The 19,028-nt window shown below is 41.5% G+C and overlaps 1 protein-coding gene across 4 annotated transcripts in view; it reads right to left on the bottom strand.

The window, feature by feature from the left end:
• PAM (peptidylglycine alpha-amidating monooxygenase) overlaps nucleotides 1-19,028 on the bottom strand; it is a 331,085-nt gene that overhangs the window by 47,006 nt on the left and 265,051 nt on the right. For all 4 annotated transcript variants that reach the window (XM_073624571.1, XM_073624572.1, XM_073624573.1 and 1 more), the window contains one exon: nucleotides 13,009-13,138. In XM_073624571.1, the coding sequence (XP_073480672.1) occupies nucleotides 13,009-13,138 (130 nt within the window). The remainder of the gene's footprint in view (nucleotides 1-13,008; nucleotides 13,139-19,028) is intronic.

The raw sequence follows: 19,028 nt of genomic DNA, 5'->3' as shown, positions 1-19,028 counted from the left end.
TCAAAACAATAAAAGTAAGCTAGCAATATACACACACACCACTGAAAGTAAGAATCCTGTACTGAAAGTAATAGGCAGCGCAACTTGTCCATGGATTCAGCGTGGATTCACTGACTCAAACAAGCATGTAGATCAGGAATTCAGACTTCACTGGATACATTATTGTTGAAGTGTTGAAGCCAACGCAACTTGCATTTTCAAAGTGGATCAGCAATAGCATCCTACATACATCTATCATCAGTACAGTTTTCCTTTAAGGAGAATTTGTCACTCAGGAGCCACATACTAGTTCTGACACAGTGAAGCTGAATCTAGTCAGTTCCACTGCAAGTGAGACCATCGCCTCAGATCTATACTAGGCAACGGGGGGAGGGTCCAGAGGTAGAGATGGTCAGTGCGGAACATAGTCCAGAGGGTAGTATTGGGGGCCATTAGTGGTAGGTTGACTAAAGTACATAAACCCAAGGTAAGTATAGTAACAAGTCCTAGTTGCAATCTCGGAACACCCAATAAGAGGATAATATGCGACCGGTCTAAGCTACATGGCACGTTCACCAATGCCAGGAGCCTGGAGGACAAGATGGGTGAACTAGAGATACTGTTGTACGAGGAGGATTTGGATTTTGTGGGAATTTCAGAGACCTGGTTCAACAGCTCTCATGACTGGCTTGCAAACATTCAAGGGTATACCCTTTATCGCAGGGATGGAGAGGTTAAAAAATGGGGAGGGGTTTGTTTATATATAAAGAATAATGTACAAGTGAATGTGAGAGATGACATCACTAAGGGAGCTAGGGAGGAGGTGGAATCCTTATGGGTAGAGCTCCAAAGGGATGAAGCGAAGGCAAAAATACTGGGAGTATGCTATAGGCCCACTAACCTGAGGGGAGGAGGGGGAGACGGACCTCCGATCACAATTTGGATCAGCAGCAAAGATGGGAAGTGTTATCATAATGGGGGATTTTAATTATCCAGACAGACTGGGCGGAGGGAACCACGCATTCATCTAAGGCTCGTCAGTTCCTAAATGTCTTGCAGGACAATTTTATGGGTCAGATGGTAGATGCACCAATAAAGCACAACTGGATCTACTGATTACCAACAATACAGACCTGATCATGGATGTGGAAATACGGGGCAATTTAGGAAACAGCGATCACAGGTCAATTGGCTTCAGTATAAATCACACAAATAGTAAACATAAGGGAAATACAAAGACACTGAATTTCAAAATGAGCCAACTACCCTAAACTACGAACCTTGCTAGAAGGCATAAATTGGGATAAAATCTTAGAAAAAAAGAACACAGAGGAGAGATGGGTTCACTTTAAGAGCATATTAAATAAGGGCATTAGCCAGTGCATGCCATTGGGAAATACATTTAAAAGAGTGAACTAAATTCCTGGATGGCTTAACTCCAGTGTAAAAATGCATATAAAAGCAAAAGAGAAGGCCTTCAAAAAAAATACAAGGTTGAGACATCATCATCAGCATTCAGACTTCATAAAGAATGCAACAAGAAATGTAAGGGTGCAATTAGGGCAGCTAAGATAGAACATGAAAGACACATAGCGGAGCAAAAAAAATCCGAAGAAATTCTTTAAGTATGTAAACAGTAAAAAAGGGAGGACAGACCATATTGGCCCCATAAAGAATGAGGAAGGACATCTGGTTACAAAGGATGGGGAGATGGCGAAGGTATTGAATTTATTCTTCTCCTCAGTCTTCACAAAGGAATCCGGTGGCTTCAGTAACCAAAACTGCAGTGTTTATCCTTGTGACAATGGGGAATACTCAGAATGACCAGAGGCGGGTAGTGGGGTCCCATAGCGTTCTGTGCTCGGACCAATCCTATTTAATTTGTTCATAAATGACCTGGAGCATGGGGTAAACAATTCAATCTTTGTATTTGAGGACAATACTAAGCTAAGCAGGGCAATAACTTCTCCGCAGGATATGGAAACCTTGCAAGCAGATCTGAACAAATTAATGGGGCGGGCAACTACATGGCAAATGAGGTTTAATGTAGAAATATGTAAAATAATGCATTTGGGTAGCAAAAATATGAATGCAATCTATACACTAGGGGAAGAACCTCTGGGGGAATCTAGGATGGAAAAGGACCTGGGGGTCCTAGTAGATGATAGGCTCAGCAATGGCATGCAATGCCAGGCTGCTGCTAACAAAGCAAACAGAATATTGGCATGCATTAAAAAGGGGATTAATTCCAGAGATAAAGCGATAATTCTCCCACTCTACAAGACTCTGGTCCGGCCACACCTGGAGTATGCTGTCCAGTTCTGGAATAGAGCAAGTATAAAGAAGTGCAACAAAGCTAATAGAGGGTCTGGAGGATAATAGTTATGAAGAAAGGTTGCGAGCACTGAACTTATTCTCTCTGGAGAAGAGACGCTTGAGAGGGGATATGATTACAATTTGCAAATACCGTACTAGTGACCCCACAATAGGGATAAAACTTTTTTGCAGAAGGGAGTTTAACAAGACATGTGGCCACTCAAAATTAGAAGAGAAGAGAAGAGGTTTAACCTGAAACTGCGTAGAGGGTTCTTTACTGTAAGAGTGGCAAGGATGTGGAATTCCCTTCCACAGGCGGTGGTTTCAGCGGGGAGCAGTTTCAAAAAACTCTTAGATAAAGCACCTAAACTACCACAACATACAGGGATATACAAGGTAATACGGATATATAATATAATATTATCACATACATAGGTTGGACTTGATGGACTTGTGTCTTTTTTCAACCTCACCTACTATGTAACTATACAGAGTGCAGGATATAGAAGTAGAAGTTTCCAGCAAGTGTTATGCTTTGGACAACCAATGTGATTTCCATGAAAATACACCAACACACTAACCAGTGTTATCAAAATAGAAGTATAGCCAAAGCTTTTTTGGTCATGCTTCCCTTTTGGGTTACAGGAGAACCTTTACTTTTGCTTTCCTAAGACCCAGAATGAGTCAATAGTGGGCTATTCCCTGCTACCTAACGAACTGGACGTTACGTGGACTTTTACCTGCAACCTCTAGTGAAGAAGACGCTCTCACATCTCAAAGACACTAGAGACACCATCAAAGTGTTAGATTCCATAACTGTACACGGAGATTACATCATTGCCACAGCTGATGTTGCCTTCCTGTATACAGTACCTGCCCGCGAGAATGTGTTTCCAGCGCGATCCCATCGCGCTGGTTCTCGGCGCCAGGGTACTGTGCATCTTGCGCTGACTGCAATAGGAAAAACACATTTTCCTATTGCAGCGAGCGCGAGAAAGAATTCCCCTCCAAGAGCATACCGGGCCCTTAGGTCTGGTATGGATTTTAAAGGGAACCCCCTACGACAAAAAAATGGCATGGGGGTCCCCCCAAAATCCATAGCCGGACCCTTACCCGAGCACGCAGCCTGGCCAGCCAGGAAAGGGGGAGGTGATGTGTGAGCGCACCCCCCCTCCTGAACCGTACCAGGCCGCATGCCCTCAACATGGGGGGTGGGTGCTTTGGGGAAGCACCCTCACCCTAAAGCACCTTATCCTCATGTTGATGAGAACAAGGGCCTCTTCCCGACAACCCTGGCTGTTGGTTGTCGGGGTCTGTGGGCGGGGGGCTTATCGGAATCTGGGAGCCCTCTTTAATAAGGGGGCCCCCAGATCCCGGCCCCCCACCCTATGTGAATGAGTAGGGGGTACCCCTACCAATTCACCTGGGGGAAAAGTGTCAATAAAAAACACACACTAGACAGGTTTTTAAAGTAATTTATTAGGCAGCTCCAGGGGGTCTCTTCCCACTTCAAGGGTCTCTTCCGACTCCTCCGCTATCTCCGGCCTCTTCTCCCGCTCTCCGGCTTCTTCTGCCGGGCTCCTCCTCTATCTTCTGCTTTTTGCTAGCGTTGGCCCGGTCTTCTCCGTCGTCTTCTTCCCTCTTCTCTTCTTCCAATGTTGACATGATGCTCTCTCCCGCTGTAATGACATGTGCGCGGTGCGCAATGACTTATATAGGCATGGGGCATGGTCACCGGGTGACCCTGCCCCTTATAACATCACAGTCCCATCATGCCCCGGGACTGTGACGTCATAGAGGGGGGGGTGGTCACCGGGTGACATCACCCGGTGACCACGCCCCAAGCCTATATTAGTTGTTGCGCGCCGCGCACACAGCATTACAGCGGGAGAGAGATTTATACACCTTTATAGATTTATATATCCATCAACACTTTTGGTCACAAATTGGACTTTTTTTGTTTGCTTTGTCTCACAGCATTGCTTCTTAACTTTTTTAGAGTGTATTCTTAGTTTCTCACTGTATTATTATTTTTCTCACAAATAGTGGTTTTATTGTATTTGTATAATTTTACCATTACAATTTTTTGAACCTTTCACTTGGTTATTCATTGCACTATTATTGTGATTTATTGTTAGTATCACCATGGGTTTTTACTTATTTTAAATACCCAAGATTGTCATTTGGTTTCAATTTTCAAATGTTATTAGCGCTGCACCATTATTTTTCTATTCCCTGCTACCACCTGACATGGCAGAGCAGATTCAGGTTCTGGAAAAAACCCAACCATATTATTGGGATCCACGCAGCTGCTTGATTGACAGCTGGCTCTGCCTCTCAGCCTGCAGCTGAGAGCCTGAGCTGGCTGTGCCTGCCTCCTCACCTTCCTGAGAGTCACTGTTCTTTGCTCCGAGCAGGCCAAGAACTGAGTGATCAGTGGTCATGTGATCGCTCAGTTTGCTGGCCTAGAGCCAATGTGGGGCTGATGCAATAGCATGGAGTTGAGTGTGTAGGTTTCTTTTTTCCACTGTTACATTTTTCCTGTGATGGCCAGGAGTTCAGGGAAGCAGCACTGCGGGAACAGGAGCCAGCAGCATGGAGTTGTAAACTGCAAGTGTAGGGGAATAATATAAAACAAATAGTTTACTGGAGAATGTTTATTTTATTGTTCCCATATGGTTAGGTTAAAGGACTTGATACATCTTTAAAGCAGAACTATACTCACCTTGGATCCAGAGATGCGATTTTCCAGAGCTCCCTGCCCTGCCGCTGACATCTTCCGGCAACCAGTTTCTGGGTCTCCATTGCCAGCTGCGTATGAAGTCACTCCCCTGCATGCGAGGGAGTGCAGTTAGCGTTGCCATTGCAGGGTTTGTACAGTGAGCTGTGTGTGAACAGGCAGGTAATAATGCAAAAGAGACAAAGCATGTCTCTTCTGCATTCAAAATCCTGCCTGTTTACCCGTGTTTGTTTGGTAGCCCAAAGTTCCACTTTAAGCAACCAATTAGATTTCACCACTCATTATTTTAGAGCAGCCTTATTCGGACATAAATATGCCAGATTTTCTGCTAAATGCAACTTCATATGCCTGTGTGCATAAGGCCCTAGGGTGACCAGTCTCCTCAACAGGAAAAACTGCTGCTAGATCAGTATTCCTGATGAAATGGAGGTGAAAAAAGCCAGGGATTACCTAAAGTAACAGCATGACAATAATCAGGGGTAGCTTACGTAAAGCTGAAGTTTAAGTATGGCAATTTTAGCATAGTTAGCTTGGTCCAGCTTAGACCAAAATAAATACAATGGATATATAAAAAAAAGTCTACACACCCCTGTTAAAATGTCAGGTGTCTGTCATGTAAAAAATGAGACAAACAAATAATTTCAGAACTTTTTCCACCTTTAATATGACCTAAAAACTGTACAACTCAATTGAAAAACAAACTGAAATCTTAATGTGGCTGCATTATAACTGAGGTTGTAGCTATATTTGGAATTAAGCAATCACATTCAAACTCATGTTAAATATGAGTCAGTACACACCTGCCATCATTTAAAGTGCCTCTGATTAAGCCCAAATAAAGTTCAGGTGTTCTAGTAGGTCTTTCCTGACATTTTCTTAGTCGCATCCTACAGCAAGAGCCATGGTCCGCAGAGAGCTTCCAAAACATCAGAGGGATTCTCATTGTTAAAAGGCAACAGTCAGAAGGGTACAAAAGAATTTCCAATTATCCATTAGATATACCATGGAACACACTGAAGACAGTCATCAAGTGGAGAAAATATGGCACAACAGTGACATTACCAAGAACCGGAAGTCCCTCCAAAATTGATGAAAAGACGAGAAGAAAACTGGTCAGGGATGCTGCCAAGAGGCCTACAGCAACATTAAAGGAGCTGCAGAAATATCTGGCAAGTACTGGCTGTGTGGTACATGTGACAACAATCTCCCGTATTCTGCATATGTCTGGGCTATGGGGAAGAGTGGCAAGCCTTTTCTTATGAAGAAAAACATCCAAGCCTGGCTAAATTTTGCAAAAACAACATTTAAATCTCCCAAAAGCATGTGGGAAAATGTGTTATGGTCTGATGAAATCAAGGTTCAACTTTTTGGCCATAATTCCAAAAGATATGTTTGGCGCAAAAACACCACTGCACATCACCAAAAGAACACCACCATACCCACAATGAAGCATGGTGGTAGCAGCATCATGCTTTGGGGCTGTTTTTCTTCAGCTGGAACAGGGGCCTTAGTCAAGGTAGAGCAAATTATGAACAGTTCCAAATACTAGTCAATATGGACACAAAACCTTCAGGCTTCTGCTAGAAAGCTGAACATGAAGAGGAACTTCATCTTTCGGCATGACAACGACCCAAAGCATACATCCAAATCAACAAAGGAATGGCTTCACCAAAAGAAGATTAAAGTTTTGGAATGGCCCAGACCTGAATCTGATTGCAAATCTATGGGGTAATCTGAAGAGGGCTGCGCACTGGAGATGCCCTCGCAATGTGACATATTTGGAGTGTTTTTGCAAAGAAGAGCGCAAAAATACTGCCAAGTCGAGATGTGCCATGCTGATAGACCCATACCCAAAAAGACTAAGTGCTGTAATAAAATCAAAAGGTTCTTCAACAAAGTATTATGCCCCATACACACGATCAGAAATTCCGCCAGCAAAAGTCGGATGTGAGCTTTTGGTCATAAATTCCGACCATGTGTATGCTCCATCGGACTTTTACTGGCAGAATTCCAGCCAGCAAAAGACAGAGCAGGTTCTCTATTTTTCGGTCGGAAAAAGTTCCTATCCGAAAATGCGTTTGTATGGAATTCGGACACGCAAAAATCATGCATGCTTGGAAACAATTCGACGCATGCTCGGAAGCATTGAACTTTATTTTCTCAGCTCCTCATAGTGTTGTACGTCACTGCGTTCTTGATGATCGAAAGTTCAGAGAACTTTTGTGTGACCGTGTGTATGCAAGGCAAGCTTGAGCGGAATTCCGTCGGAAAAACCATCCAAGTTTTTTCTGACGGAATTTCTGATTGTGTGTAAGTGGCATTAGTCTAAGTGCATACTTACGCAAATATATTATATATATATTTATTTATTTATATATTTATTTATTTTTTTTACTTCCCTCCACCTAAAAGATTTCAGTTTGTTTTTCAACTGAGTTGTACAGTTTAAATGTCACATTAAAAAGGTGGAAAAAGTTCTGAGCTGATTTATCTTTGTCTCATTTTTTTTACCTCACAGAAACCTGACATTTTAACAGGGGGTGTGTAGATTTTTATATCCACTGTATGTATGTGTCATATCTGGGATCCCTCTGGAAATCACTGTGGTAGGTACCATTAATACAGAGATTGCCACTAGATTCCAGGTCCTGTGTGAGTGGCTGCCTTGCGGCCTACTGAACACAGGAGGGTGTCCACTCAACACGGATGCCACTCAAAGAACACTTTTCACTTACTCAATGAATTCTCTGTGTTCTCTGACTGGACAAGGTGGAGATTGTGACATCACCCCTCACTTCTCAACTTCGCCCAATCAGACACTTTGCATTCATTGAGGAAATGGAAAGTGCTCCCTGAATGGCACCCGTACCGAGTGAGCAACCTCCTGCGTTTACAATGCATCAGGACAGCCACTTGGCATGGGACCCAGAGGCTTTTGGAGATCACTGGAGTAGCGTTGTCTACTACAGTGACTTTCAGCTTTTCAGGATCCCACAGGTATGATACATACATAGTTACTTTGATCCAAGCTAGGCCAATGTAACCATGTACAAACTGCCATACCTGGATAAAAAATTTTTTTTCTTCTAAATTTCTAGCCAGGCAACAAACTTGTAACACCACCAATGATATGTACAACATCATCTCAGTTCTTCAAATATCAAAATTATTTTATATTACTATTCCCCAGTACAAACTTGCATTTTACAGGTGTGCAATGAGTATTTCATTATATCATTGCTATCTAAATTTTATTTTGTTTTATCCATTAACTCTTTCATATATCTCCAGCAAATGTTATGATAGGTATGAAGGTGATCTCAGAGTCAAATGACATCTTGCAGATTCCCATTTAGTGGCAGCAATGTTCCTTTAGTGCAAGGTACATTAAAGATGTGACCTCTAAAAGAACTGTCAATACATTTCGTAGGAGGTTGTCATTTAGGAAGGAGCAATACAAATGCATGAAAAAGACGCATAATGCTCCAGTAGCAAGACAGAAATGTCTTCACAGATGCCAATTACTGATCTGGCCCTGTTTAAAGCTGAACTTTAGGTAGACCGAAAAAAGGTACCAATCAATACACCGATGTACTCATTTAAGAATCACTAAATGTATTTTTCGTTTCCAGCTAATGCGAGCACCTGCATTTGACTTTGTAGCAGCCTATTCATAACAGAACTTTAGAGTGGGAGATAAGGATGCAGCACTAATAAAACAATCAGATGTTCACAGTCTGCTGCTGCTCTTTTAGTGTCCAATCACAGGCTAGAAAGAAGAGCCAAACTATCTATAGCATCAAGCTGGATGCGCTATCTGGCAGGCCTGTGTAAATATCAGGACTGGATGGAAATATACCAGCTATCATACAGTATATGTATTTACTGTACGTAGTGTACTTGTAACTGGGCATTCAACTGTCTACCTGGGGTTTAGCTTTAAAGCACATACATATTTTCAAGCTTTAACCAGTATCTAGAGTTTCAGCCCATCAATCCTGCAGAGACCATGGTTATTTAAGTACATTCTGATGATCTCATTACATCCGTCTATTAAATCTCCTGTGGACTCATCTTTCCCAATTTCACCTCCATTCTTCTAAAACTGTTATTATTACATGTACCCACCGATCTGTTAACAGTCAAAACAAACTGAATATTTCCTGCTAATACCTTGACCTGTCAGCTATCTTATTATAGTGGTCCTATTATCTGATCTCTTTGCTCCATCCAGATAAAATACCCTAGACTTAGCACAGTTCATTCATTTTACTAGTCTAACCCCTCCTTCTGTGCCATAAGGACCAGCACTTGGTCCCCACTCAATGTATACTGCAGCCCTGGGGAAATTAAATTGCAGCGACCACTTCAATTATCCTCTGTACATTAATGGCACTCTAATGTACATTTCTTCAGGTGAACCCATGCCCTCTCTGCTGACTAAGGCTCTTACACAAGGGCATTTACAGCTGCATAAAGACAGATTTTAAACTGTGGAAAATGCATTGTACAATAAAATAAGTTGTGACATATGGTGCCATTTCCAAGTTTATTTACTTCGTTACTTCTCTTCTCTTGTGTTTTATATCTGTATGTTCTCTTTTTGCTAGTTTGAATGCAAGTAAATGCAACATGCCAAATTTTATTTAAAAACATAACTACAAAACAAACATCCTTATAAATTTTAACCACTTAAAGCGGAGTTCCACCCAAAAATGGAACTTCCGCTTTAAGGGAAGGTGACCCCCTGACATGCCACATTTGGCATGTCATTTTTTTGGGGGGGAGTGGAAACCCTCTTTTTAGAGGGTTCCAGCTCACACTTCCTCCTGGTGCACCCACGGCACCGGAAGCAACTTCACCTCTCCCCCCTCCCTCTCGGCAATCTGGGACACGTCACAGGTCCCAGACGATTGCTCGGCCAGTCACAGCACGGCTCGCGCATGCGCAGTGAGAAGTCACAACCGAGTGCCCACAGTGCCAATGCCGGCGTCGCAGGCATCGCTGGACTGTGCGACAGGTAAGTGTCTGATTATTAAAAGGCAGCAGCTGCAACGTGGACGAGCGGCCTGTGCAGACTAAGTGACGTACTGGTACAATCGCTGCCTGCTTCCGGGTTTAAAGCGCAGTACAAGCAGAGAAAACCCCCAAACTCCCCGCCAACACCTGCTGTGATCATACACAGCGCTAGTTTGTCTCCAAGTCCAGGCCAATGATTAATGGCGGGGACCTGCTGATCGGCTGTGTACATTCACAGCCCAGAGCCCTGTGTTGACAATCAACACAGGGCTCTGTATAGATGGAATAATCTGTTCCTTATCCCAGGGATAAGTAACAAAGAGGTCTGTTAGTAAAAGCAGCACGCATTACACATTGTTAGGCACACGTTTAACCCCATGATCGCCCTAGATGTTAACCCCTTCTCAGCCAGTATCATTAGCACAGTGAGAGCTTATAGTATTATCCCTGATCACTGTATTAGTGTCAATGGTGATCAATCAGATTGCCGCCGTCGCATTCCCATTATAAGTTGGTGATCACTGCCATTAGTAGTATATAATAAAAAATAAATACAAACTCCAGTATATATACCATACTAGATGTTGTAACTTTCAAGCAAACCAATCAATATACACTTATTGTGATTTTTTAAATCAAAGACATGTAGCAGAATACATTTTAGCCAACATTTTTGAAGTTTAACCACGTCACCACGCGATTGGAGGACGGGCTCTGTTTTTGTTTCTTTTTTCTTCTGGGCAATTTACTGAGTATATAGATGCTGGACGCGGGTCTTAGCGAATGATCTTCACCATCCGAATACTGTTCCTATTGTGGTCATCAGCAAGCTTAGAGGCCTTGGCTGGGCTATAGCCACCTGCCTTTTAAGCTTGACGTCCGGTAAGCTCAATCTACAGCTACGGTGGTGGGGTACAATTTTTTGTCTTTATGTCAATTATTGTGGACTTAAATTTAAGCACAGCTTCCCCTATTCCATAAATTAACTGAATACCTTGGGCCCCCCTCAAGGTCACTAGAACTAGTGCCCCCATTTAAAGATTTCTACTCTATTACTTTTCTGGGGGCAATCCAAAATTAGGGATTTTATTATTTTTGCTTTATATGATAATGATAAACAGGACAAATGGAGAGGGTGACTCTCCCTAATGGGGGCACAGACAGCAATAAAAAACCTAATTGGTGTTCTCAGGGCTAGTGCAAGGATTTTTAACACCCTAGGTGAAAACCTCATTTTGCTGCCACCCTTGGCTCCACCCCTGAGTCCACCCTCTTAGCCCTGCCCATGTATACCCCACCTTTTTATTAAAGCACCGCCAGTGTGTTACTTGCAAGAATATTAAATGAAAATTAAGGGGAAGAAAAACCTAAAAAAATAAATAAATAAATCCACCCACCATATCTGGTGGTTCACCATTGGAACGCTGTAATATATAACAAATTTCTTCTAGGATTTAGATAAACTATTAACAGTTCTCAAAACATTTCTATACTTAGATTCTCCACAGATAACACAAATACTCCCTCTTCAACCTTAGGAAAGAGGGAAGCAATGGGTGGTGACCATGTGATTAAAGCCGGCCATACATGGATAGAAATTTGGCCAGCTCAGCAGGGACCGGACAAATTTTGGTTCATGTATGGGAAGGCTGGTTGTGCACACAGACCATTGTATTCTGAGGCCAGGGAAGGCTCTCCTCTTTTAGAATACAATGCCACAGTGGGAGGGATTCCCCATCCACATCGAATGGGTGGATGGGGGAATCAGATCATTTCTTTCATTCAACCAGTGAGTAGAAATAATCAATGTATGGGCTGCCTTATGGGGGAATTACATGGAGACTAAAGTTTCAGTGGAGGCAACTACATCTAAACCAGCTGCCTCTTTTTCCTACGTTTGTACCTAAATCTGCTCATAGCTACCAGAAACTGCACCATTAAAGTACAATTATTCTCCCACAAAAGAATACTTTGTTTTGTAAAGCGTTGTAAGTAAAATAGCATTGCATTGTTAATGCAACAAAAATTTCCCCTTTCTATGTTCATGATAAATCCCCCTGTCCTATGCACATTCTGCAGACTCTTTGAATGAACTCTGCGTGTTCTAAAGCAGTGGCTGGTAATTACTTGAAGTCCAATTCAAGAGTGCTCTGGAAAGGATGACAACACTGCACCTGAACTGAATATGTGTTGTCACCTTGGGAAATAAGAGTCTGAGGATACACCTTGCTGGTATGACTTAATCGAGAGAAGGCTGGATTAAAAAGCATGAACATTTTTATCTTTATAGGAACAAGAACACATTTGGATAAAGTGTTTGGGTGTTGACACTCTTTAGGTTTACTAGTAACAGATCACACACTCCCATTTCACAGCCCCCAACTGTCCGTGATTTTGAGGGACTGTCCCTGATTTGGAACCAAGTCCCTCTTTCCTCCTCATTTGTATAGTTTTATATAAAGTGCACCATTTATCTTTCAAAAAGGATTTTACAGTGCTAAACCTTTCATCTAATTTCTAAATTGCTGCATTTGTAATTTTCAAAAGCCAGTATAAAAGGAATAATAGTGGTAAAAAAAGCCCCTGTGGGTTTAATTATTTTTCTTTTGTTATGTATAATGCTCCTGTAAGGCGGCATGGCAGGGGGTGTGTCCTATGCCTACCTACTTTTATGAATAGGCGTCCCTTGTTACCATCTCAAAAAGTTGGGAGGTATGTCATTTATAGGCATAAAAGAGCCTCTTGAAGATGAAAGATGTTTTTTTCAGAAGATGTCAGGGCTATACTTTAACTTATTCACCAGAATGCCATGTGTTCCTTGAGTAAAATGGCGACATTATTATTTGCGCAACCACACAGTTTCCTGTCCCAAAATACACACTTTAAGAAGGCTATTTGTATATCTGCTGTATGCAATGCCCGCGATAATACATGTGATTTGTAATGGTACTTACTTTTCATCCCAGACGTGATTGCCTCTGTGAAATATAACTAAGTTATCGTTGGGGTCCAGTGCCAGCCCTGACACTTGCCCTAGTTTGAGTTTCAGTCCCGGCCAATCAGTGACTTCCTCTAAATGAATATCTAAATGGGGAAAAAAGAGAAAGAGCATAAAAAGAGATTGGCCACAAAAAAAAATTACACTTGATGGCAGTCTGCTGATTTATCTTGAGTGGGTATAACATGGGAAATTAAAACCGCAGATACAGGTGGGTCATGGCACACATAAAACAGATTTGCAAATAAAAATGCATAAGATCTTATGTGATTGAGAGAACGCGTAGTTAAACAGCCAGCGAACCTTAAAGAACTAGACTTTTTTACTCACAGTTCTGTCCCTCCATGGGGTAAAGTACGTGGCACTTTGTCCAATGTTAGTAGGTCTTTCTTAAGCCTAGCTATGAGGTTGGACTGGGCACCCACCCCATGTGGCTGCCCGACAACATAGCTAGGAAGGTAACCGCTGCTCCATTATGGCCACTTGTCTGGTCTCTGAGCACTTTTCTAAAACAAGCGGCGGCAAGAGCAATGCAAAGAGCAAGGAATTTAAAGGGTTGATTCACCCATTCGGTAAAAAAAGCACATGCAGTCAAGGAGTCTCAGCAGATGCAAATGCTCTGTGTTCTGAAGAAATCTCTTACTTAATATAAGTTGCATACATGTAGGCCACATTAGCCCCCAAAGTCTGTGAAAACAACTCCTAATGGCAGCCTCTGCCTCTCCTGTCCTGATGCTACAGCCATTGGATAACCTCCTCTTATCCCCTTCAGGACCAGGGTCAATACAAACCACAATGCCCAATCCCAAATTTGCAACATTGACACGTGTTTGTAAAACTGTATACATCATCACTACTAGTGCATTCAGGTGGATTATAGCTTGGTTTTTTTTCAGGATAGATTGGGATTTCATTTGGTTGTACATGATAGCGGATATCTCCTGATTTTGTTTTATTATGAAAGGAAAGCTGGCCCAAAATAGTAAAAAAAGGATTTTTTTTTTAACGTAGCTGTATATTTTTTATGGCATTACCATGACCACCAAAAATCCTGCAAAATAAATTCTTCTACTCCTGACGATCATGGTGATACCACATACGTGTGCATTTTATGTCCTTTGTACCGGTTGTAGGGCTAACAAACAATAGTATGCATTTTGGATTATTTTCCTACCTAAACACACAGACACTAAATATAAAACTTTTTTTCTTACTTAAAACACACAGACAATAATATTGCCACTTACTGACATTTACACAGCCACGGACAGTAACTGACACACTGCCACTAATTTAAACCAACACTGGCACCTACACTAACACTCAATACACTCGATAAAGCGCTGAACATTTTTTTTTTTCTAAACAGACCTGTCCTCTAGTGAGGAGGAAATTCTCCTCGCCAGAGGGAAAGTCTGTTGTTTCTCCTCTTCGCAGAAGTAAAACAACACAGGGCAGGCTACAGAGTGAATGATCATTGTGATAGCCAATCAGCGGCTATCACAGCAGTCATGTGATCAGGATCCAATTCCCCCCAGGTCCTGATCCTTACTAGAGACCTGGGGCTGTCACCAGAGGTCTCTGTGCTGGGAGTGTGAGAGCAAGAGTACTTCCAGCACAAACACAAGAACACATACGTGCGGCACCTGGGATTAAAGCCCACTTCTTGGACACTGCGTATACGTGTTAGGTGGTCGTGAAGGGGTTAAAGTAGTTAAAAAAACAGCCCCAAAGCATGATGCTGCCACCACCATGCTTCACGTTAGAGCGTGAGCAATAATTCTAGCCCTAGACCTCCTCTGTAACTCAAAACACGCAACCTGTAGAATTTTTTAAATGTCACTTATGGAGATTAAGGGTAAAAGTTTGTTGCCATTCCACAAGCAGGTGCAATTTTGAAGCGTGACATGTTGGGTATCAATTTACTTAGCGTAACATTATCTTTCACAATAAAAAAAAATGGGCTAACTTTACTGTTGTCTTATTTTTTAATTCAAAAAAAGTGTATTTTTCCCAAAAAAGTGTGCTTGTAAGACCGCTGCGCAAATATGGAGTGACAGAAAGTATTGCAAATACCAAATCTCAGAAAGAGGCTTGGTCCTTAAGTGGTTAATGTTGCTGTAGGCCTCTTGGCAGCCTCCCCGACTAGTTTTCTTCTCGTCTTTTCATCAATTTCGGAGGGACGTTCAGTTCTTGGTAATGTCACTGTTGTGCCATATTTTCTCCACTTGATGATGACTGTCTTCACTGTGTTCCATGGTATATCTAATGCCTTGGAAATTCTTTTGTACCCTTCTCCTGTCTGATACCTTTTAAAAATGAGATCCCTCTGATGCTTTCGAAGCTTTCTGAGGACCATGGCTTTTGCTGTAGGAATGTGACTAAAAGTGTCTGGAAAGACCTACTAGAACAGCTGAACTTTATTTGGGGTTAATCAGAGGCACTTTAAATGAAGGCAGGGGTGTACTGACTCATATTTAACATGAGTTTGAATGTGATTGCTTAATTCTGAACACAGCTACATCCCCATTTATAAGAGGGTGTGCACACTTATGCAACCACATTATTTTAGTTTATTATTTTTACTTCCCTCCACCTAAAAGATTTCAGTTTGTTGTTCAAATGAGTTGTACAGTTTATAGGTCACATAAGGGTGGAAAAAGTTCTGAAATGATTTATCGGTCTCATTTTTTTACATCACAGAAACCTGACATTTTAACAGGGGTGTGTAGACTTTTTATATGCACTGTACATAGTGATGTGAAAATTTAAAGGAGCAGGATGGAACATTTTTCTTGAACAAATGTTTTCTAACAGTGCATGTGTTTTTTTTTCGCTTGGAAAATTATCAATGCAAAATGGTATGTTAAAAGAAAACAAATTTTCTAATTACATTTGTCAAGCGGTCCACAGTACTGAGAATTTTCAGAGCAATTTTCCTGTAAAAAAAAAAAAATCTACTAGTGTACAGTGCACGCTCTCTCCCCCTTTAGCAGCCATGGCTGAGCTCAATGTTGCTGCTACAGAAAAACTGGATTCTCATTCATAATACAACAAGGTGCACTGCAGCATGTGCATTTTTGTGCATCAAGGCATGTTGCATTAGGCAGCCTGTTCATATTGATTGGATGGCCAATGCACCTAAACACACAAGAAAAAAAAAAAAAAAAAAGTAAAAAAGTAAAAAAAGAGGTCCTGCGTGATTTTTCCACAATCTGCAGATTAACACTGTAGGTGAGTTGTAGCCCACTATTGATATGTCTTGGGGTGCATTTAACAATGAATGCCAATGCACTGCAACACCCAACTGTGCCGTGTTCTAATGTGCGTTTTGATGTAAATAAGCCATTAACACATGATCTGCAGTGCCATTTATTTTGAACAGTATACCTTGCCAGTACACTAAAGAGAATCAGAATGCACAGGTGCTGGAAAAAGAAAAAAAAAAAAAAATGAAAAAAGGCGTAGGTCTGTGTGCACTGAGATTACCCACCTTGAAGCATGAAAACACATTCCACACAACACACACAAAGTTCTCATTCACATGGCCATAAAAATCCTACTGATGTTAATACACATCTTTTCTAGGAGAAAATTCACTTGCTTATAGATGTGTTTAAATGTGTAAAGACAAATGCGTATATAATTTGTCTTTAGAATGCTTTCTTTTTTTCCCCGTTTGCTCATTTAATCTTAATGTATTCTATTCATTAAGATAAAAAGCCTTCTGTGTGCAGCAGCCCCCCTAATACTTACCTGAGCCCCATCTAGACCCAGCGATGTTATACGAGAGACTCAACTATCAGGGACTCTCCCTCATTGGCTGAGACAGCAGCAAAGCGCCATTGGCTCCCGCTGCTGTCAAAGTCAGTGAGCCAATGAGCAGAGAGAGGAGGCGGGGTGGGGACGAGCCGCGGCTCCGTGTCTGAATGCATACACGGAGCTGTGACTCAGCTCGGGTGCCACATACCCAGCTGCTTGCTGTGGGGGCACTCAACAGGAGGGAGGAGCCAGCAGAGGCAGAGAGGGACCCAAGAAGAGGAGGATTTAATTTATGTGCTTACAAGTACGTATACATGCATTTATATGTGCAAGTGCATTTTCTTAGGCACAGATTTTTAGATTTTGTGTTACATATCTGAAAGCAGCTCATGCTTACGCACCTGTGTAAATGTCTCCTTTGAAAACAATGCAGTCACATTCAGATACGTAAAAAAAAAACAATTGTATATGCTTTTTTAATCCATCCTCAATAAAAGGGAATTGTTCTTATTCTTTAATGCAACCAGATCCTTTGGGGGAGATTTATTAAAACTGGTGCACTCAGAATATGGTGCAGCTGTGCATGGTAGCCAATCAGCTTCTAACTTTAGCCTGTTCAATTAAGCTTTGGCAATAAGGCTCAATTCACCTCTATGCATGTTGCTTTTGAGCATTTCTGCAGTGTTTTTTGTTGTGCTTTCCGCGTTTTTACCCGATTTGCGTTTTGCATTTTTTATACTTTTTTTTTAGGGGGGGGGGGGGGATTTGTTGTTGGGCATATTTAAAAATGCCAAACGCAAATTGCCCTGCATGCTTTTCTGCAGCTTCTCCATTGAAACAAAAAAAGCACCATTTTGCATAAAAAAAAGTCCCTGACCCTTTCCAAAAGCTCTGAGGCACAAAAATGCATTGATGTGAACATGTTCCATAGGAACCCATGTTAAAAAAAATTTCCTGCATTTCTGCAAAAAGCATGAAAAAACGCATTGATGTGAATTGAGCCTAAAATCTGGAAGCTGATTGGTTTCCATGCAGAGCTGCACTATATTTTGTACTCTCTAGTTTTAGTAAATAACCCCCGCTGTGTCTCCCATACTATGGCAGAAACGTGGTAGGTGAATATGACTAACTGCTATAATCAACACAAACATTTTTTTTTGGATGCTTTCATTTATTAGGCCACCTGAAACATTTTTAAATATAGATCAAACTTATAACAAGCAATCTCTAATTTTACATAAAGCCTAATGCTATTTAGCCTAATCTAAATTAAAGTGAACCATGAATGATCTGGACAGGTTTCCGATCCACCAAGAAGATATAATATATGCCCCTGTGGCGCCAATGGCACATATTGAACATCTAATGACAAATGTGAAGACATGATAATTAGAATGGCCTACTAATTTTAGTGACCAAATGGTTATTAGAAAATTTTAAAGCTTTCAACTATAAATCACAATGCTGCGAGACGAGTGCCAAGCGAGCTGGAAGAAAGTGTTAAAACATGACTGCCGTACTATTCATCGCCCTGCGAGTGCCGCATGAGCCAGCTATCACTGCTATATTGGTGTCTGATAAATTAGTTCACACCGTAATTATCTGCTCTCACTGCCAATTGTTCTATCATGCCAAATAATTGTACTGCACAGAATTCTTTGTTTGTCCTCACCAACAAAGGAATATCAGTAAAATACCAACACACAGACTGGAAAAGGTCATTCAGAAACGGTTTCTTTGTCCTTCTGAACTAAAAAGCAGTTCCATATCATTTATTTTACATACCTATTTGAATAAACAGTGATTATAAAATTATTCTGTAAATGTAATAGGCATAAATTCTTAGGCCCCTTTCACATTGTGCGACTTGGGACGGCAAAGTCGCATGACAAGTCGTACCCCATGATTTCCAATGAATACCATTCATATCTGTTCGACTTCAAGTCGCAGCCACATTAAAGTAGTCCCTGCACTACTTTGGTCTGACTTTGTTGCGACTTGAGGTTAATAAACCTCAAGATTACACAGGCATTGATTCAAGTCGTGTTGAAGTCGTGGACTTTTAGGTCGTACAAGTGTGAAAGGGGCCTTAAAGCTCAACCAGGATAGAAAAATTATCCATTGTAGTGGGGCTGTGCCTGCATTGTAAGTGTTAATGCCTCATGTAAGTCTAGTGGACAGTAAAGGCACTTTAACTTACCTGATTTTCTGGTC

The sequence above is a fragment of the Aquarana catesbeiana genome, linkage group LG01 (assembly GCF_042186555.1).
Source record: "Aquarana catesbeiana isolate 2022-GZ linkage group LG01, ASM4218655v1, whole genome shotgun sequence".
Taxonomy (NCBI): Eukaryota; Metazoa; Chordata; class Amphibia; order Anura; family Ranidae; genus Aquarana; species Aquarana catesbeiana.
The sequence above is the reverse complement of the archived record's forward strand: the minus strand, read 5'-3'. Positions and strand labels throughout refer to the sequence as shown.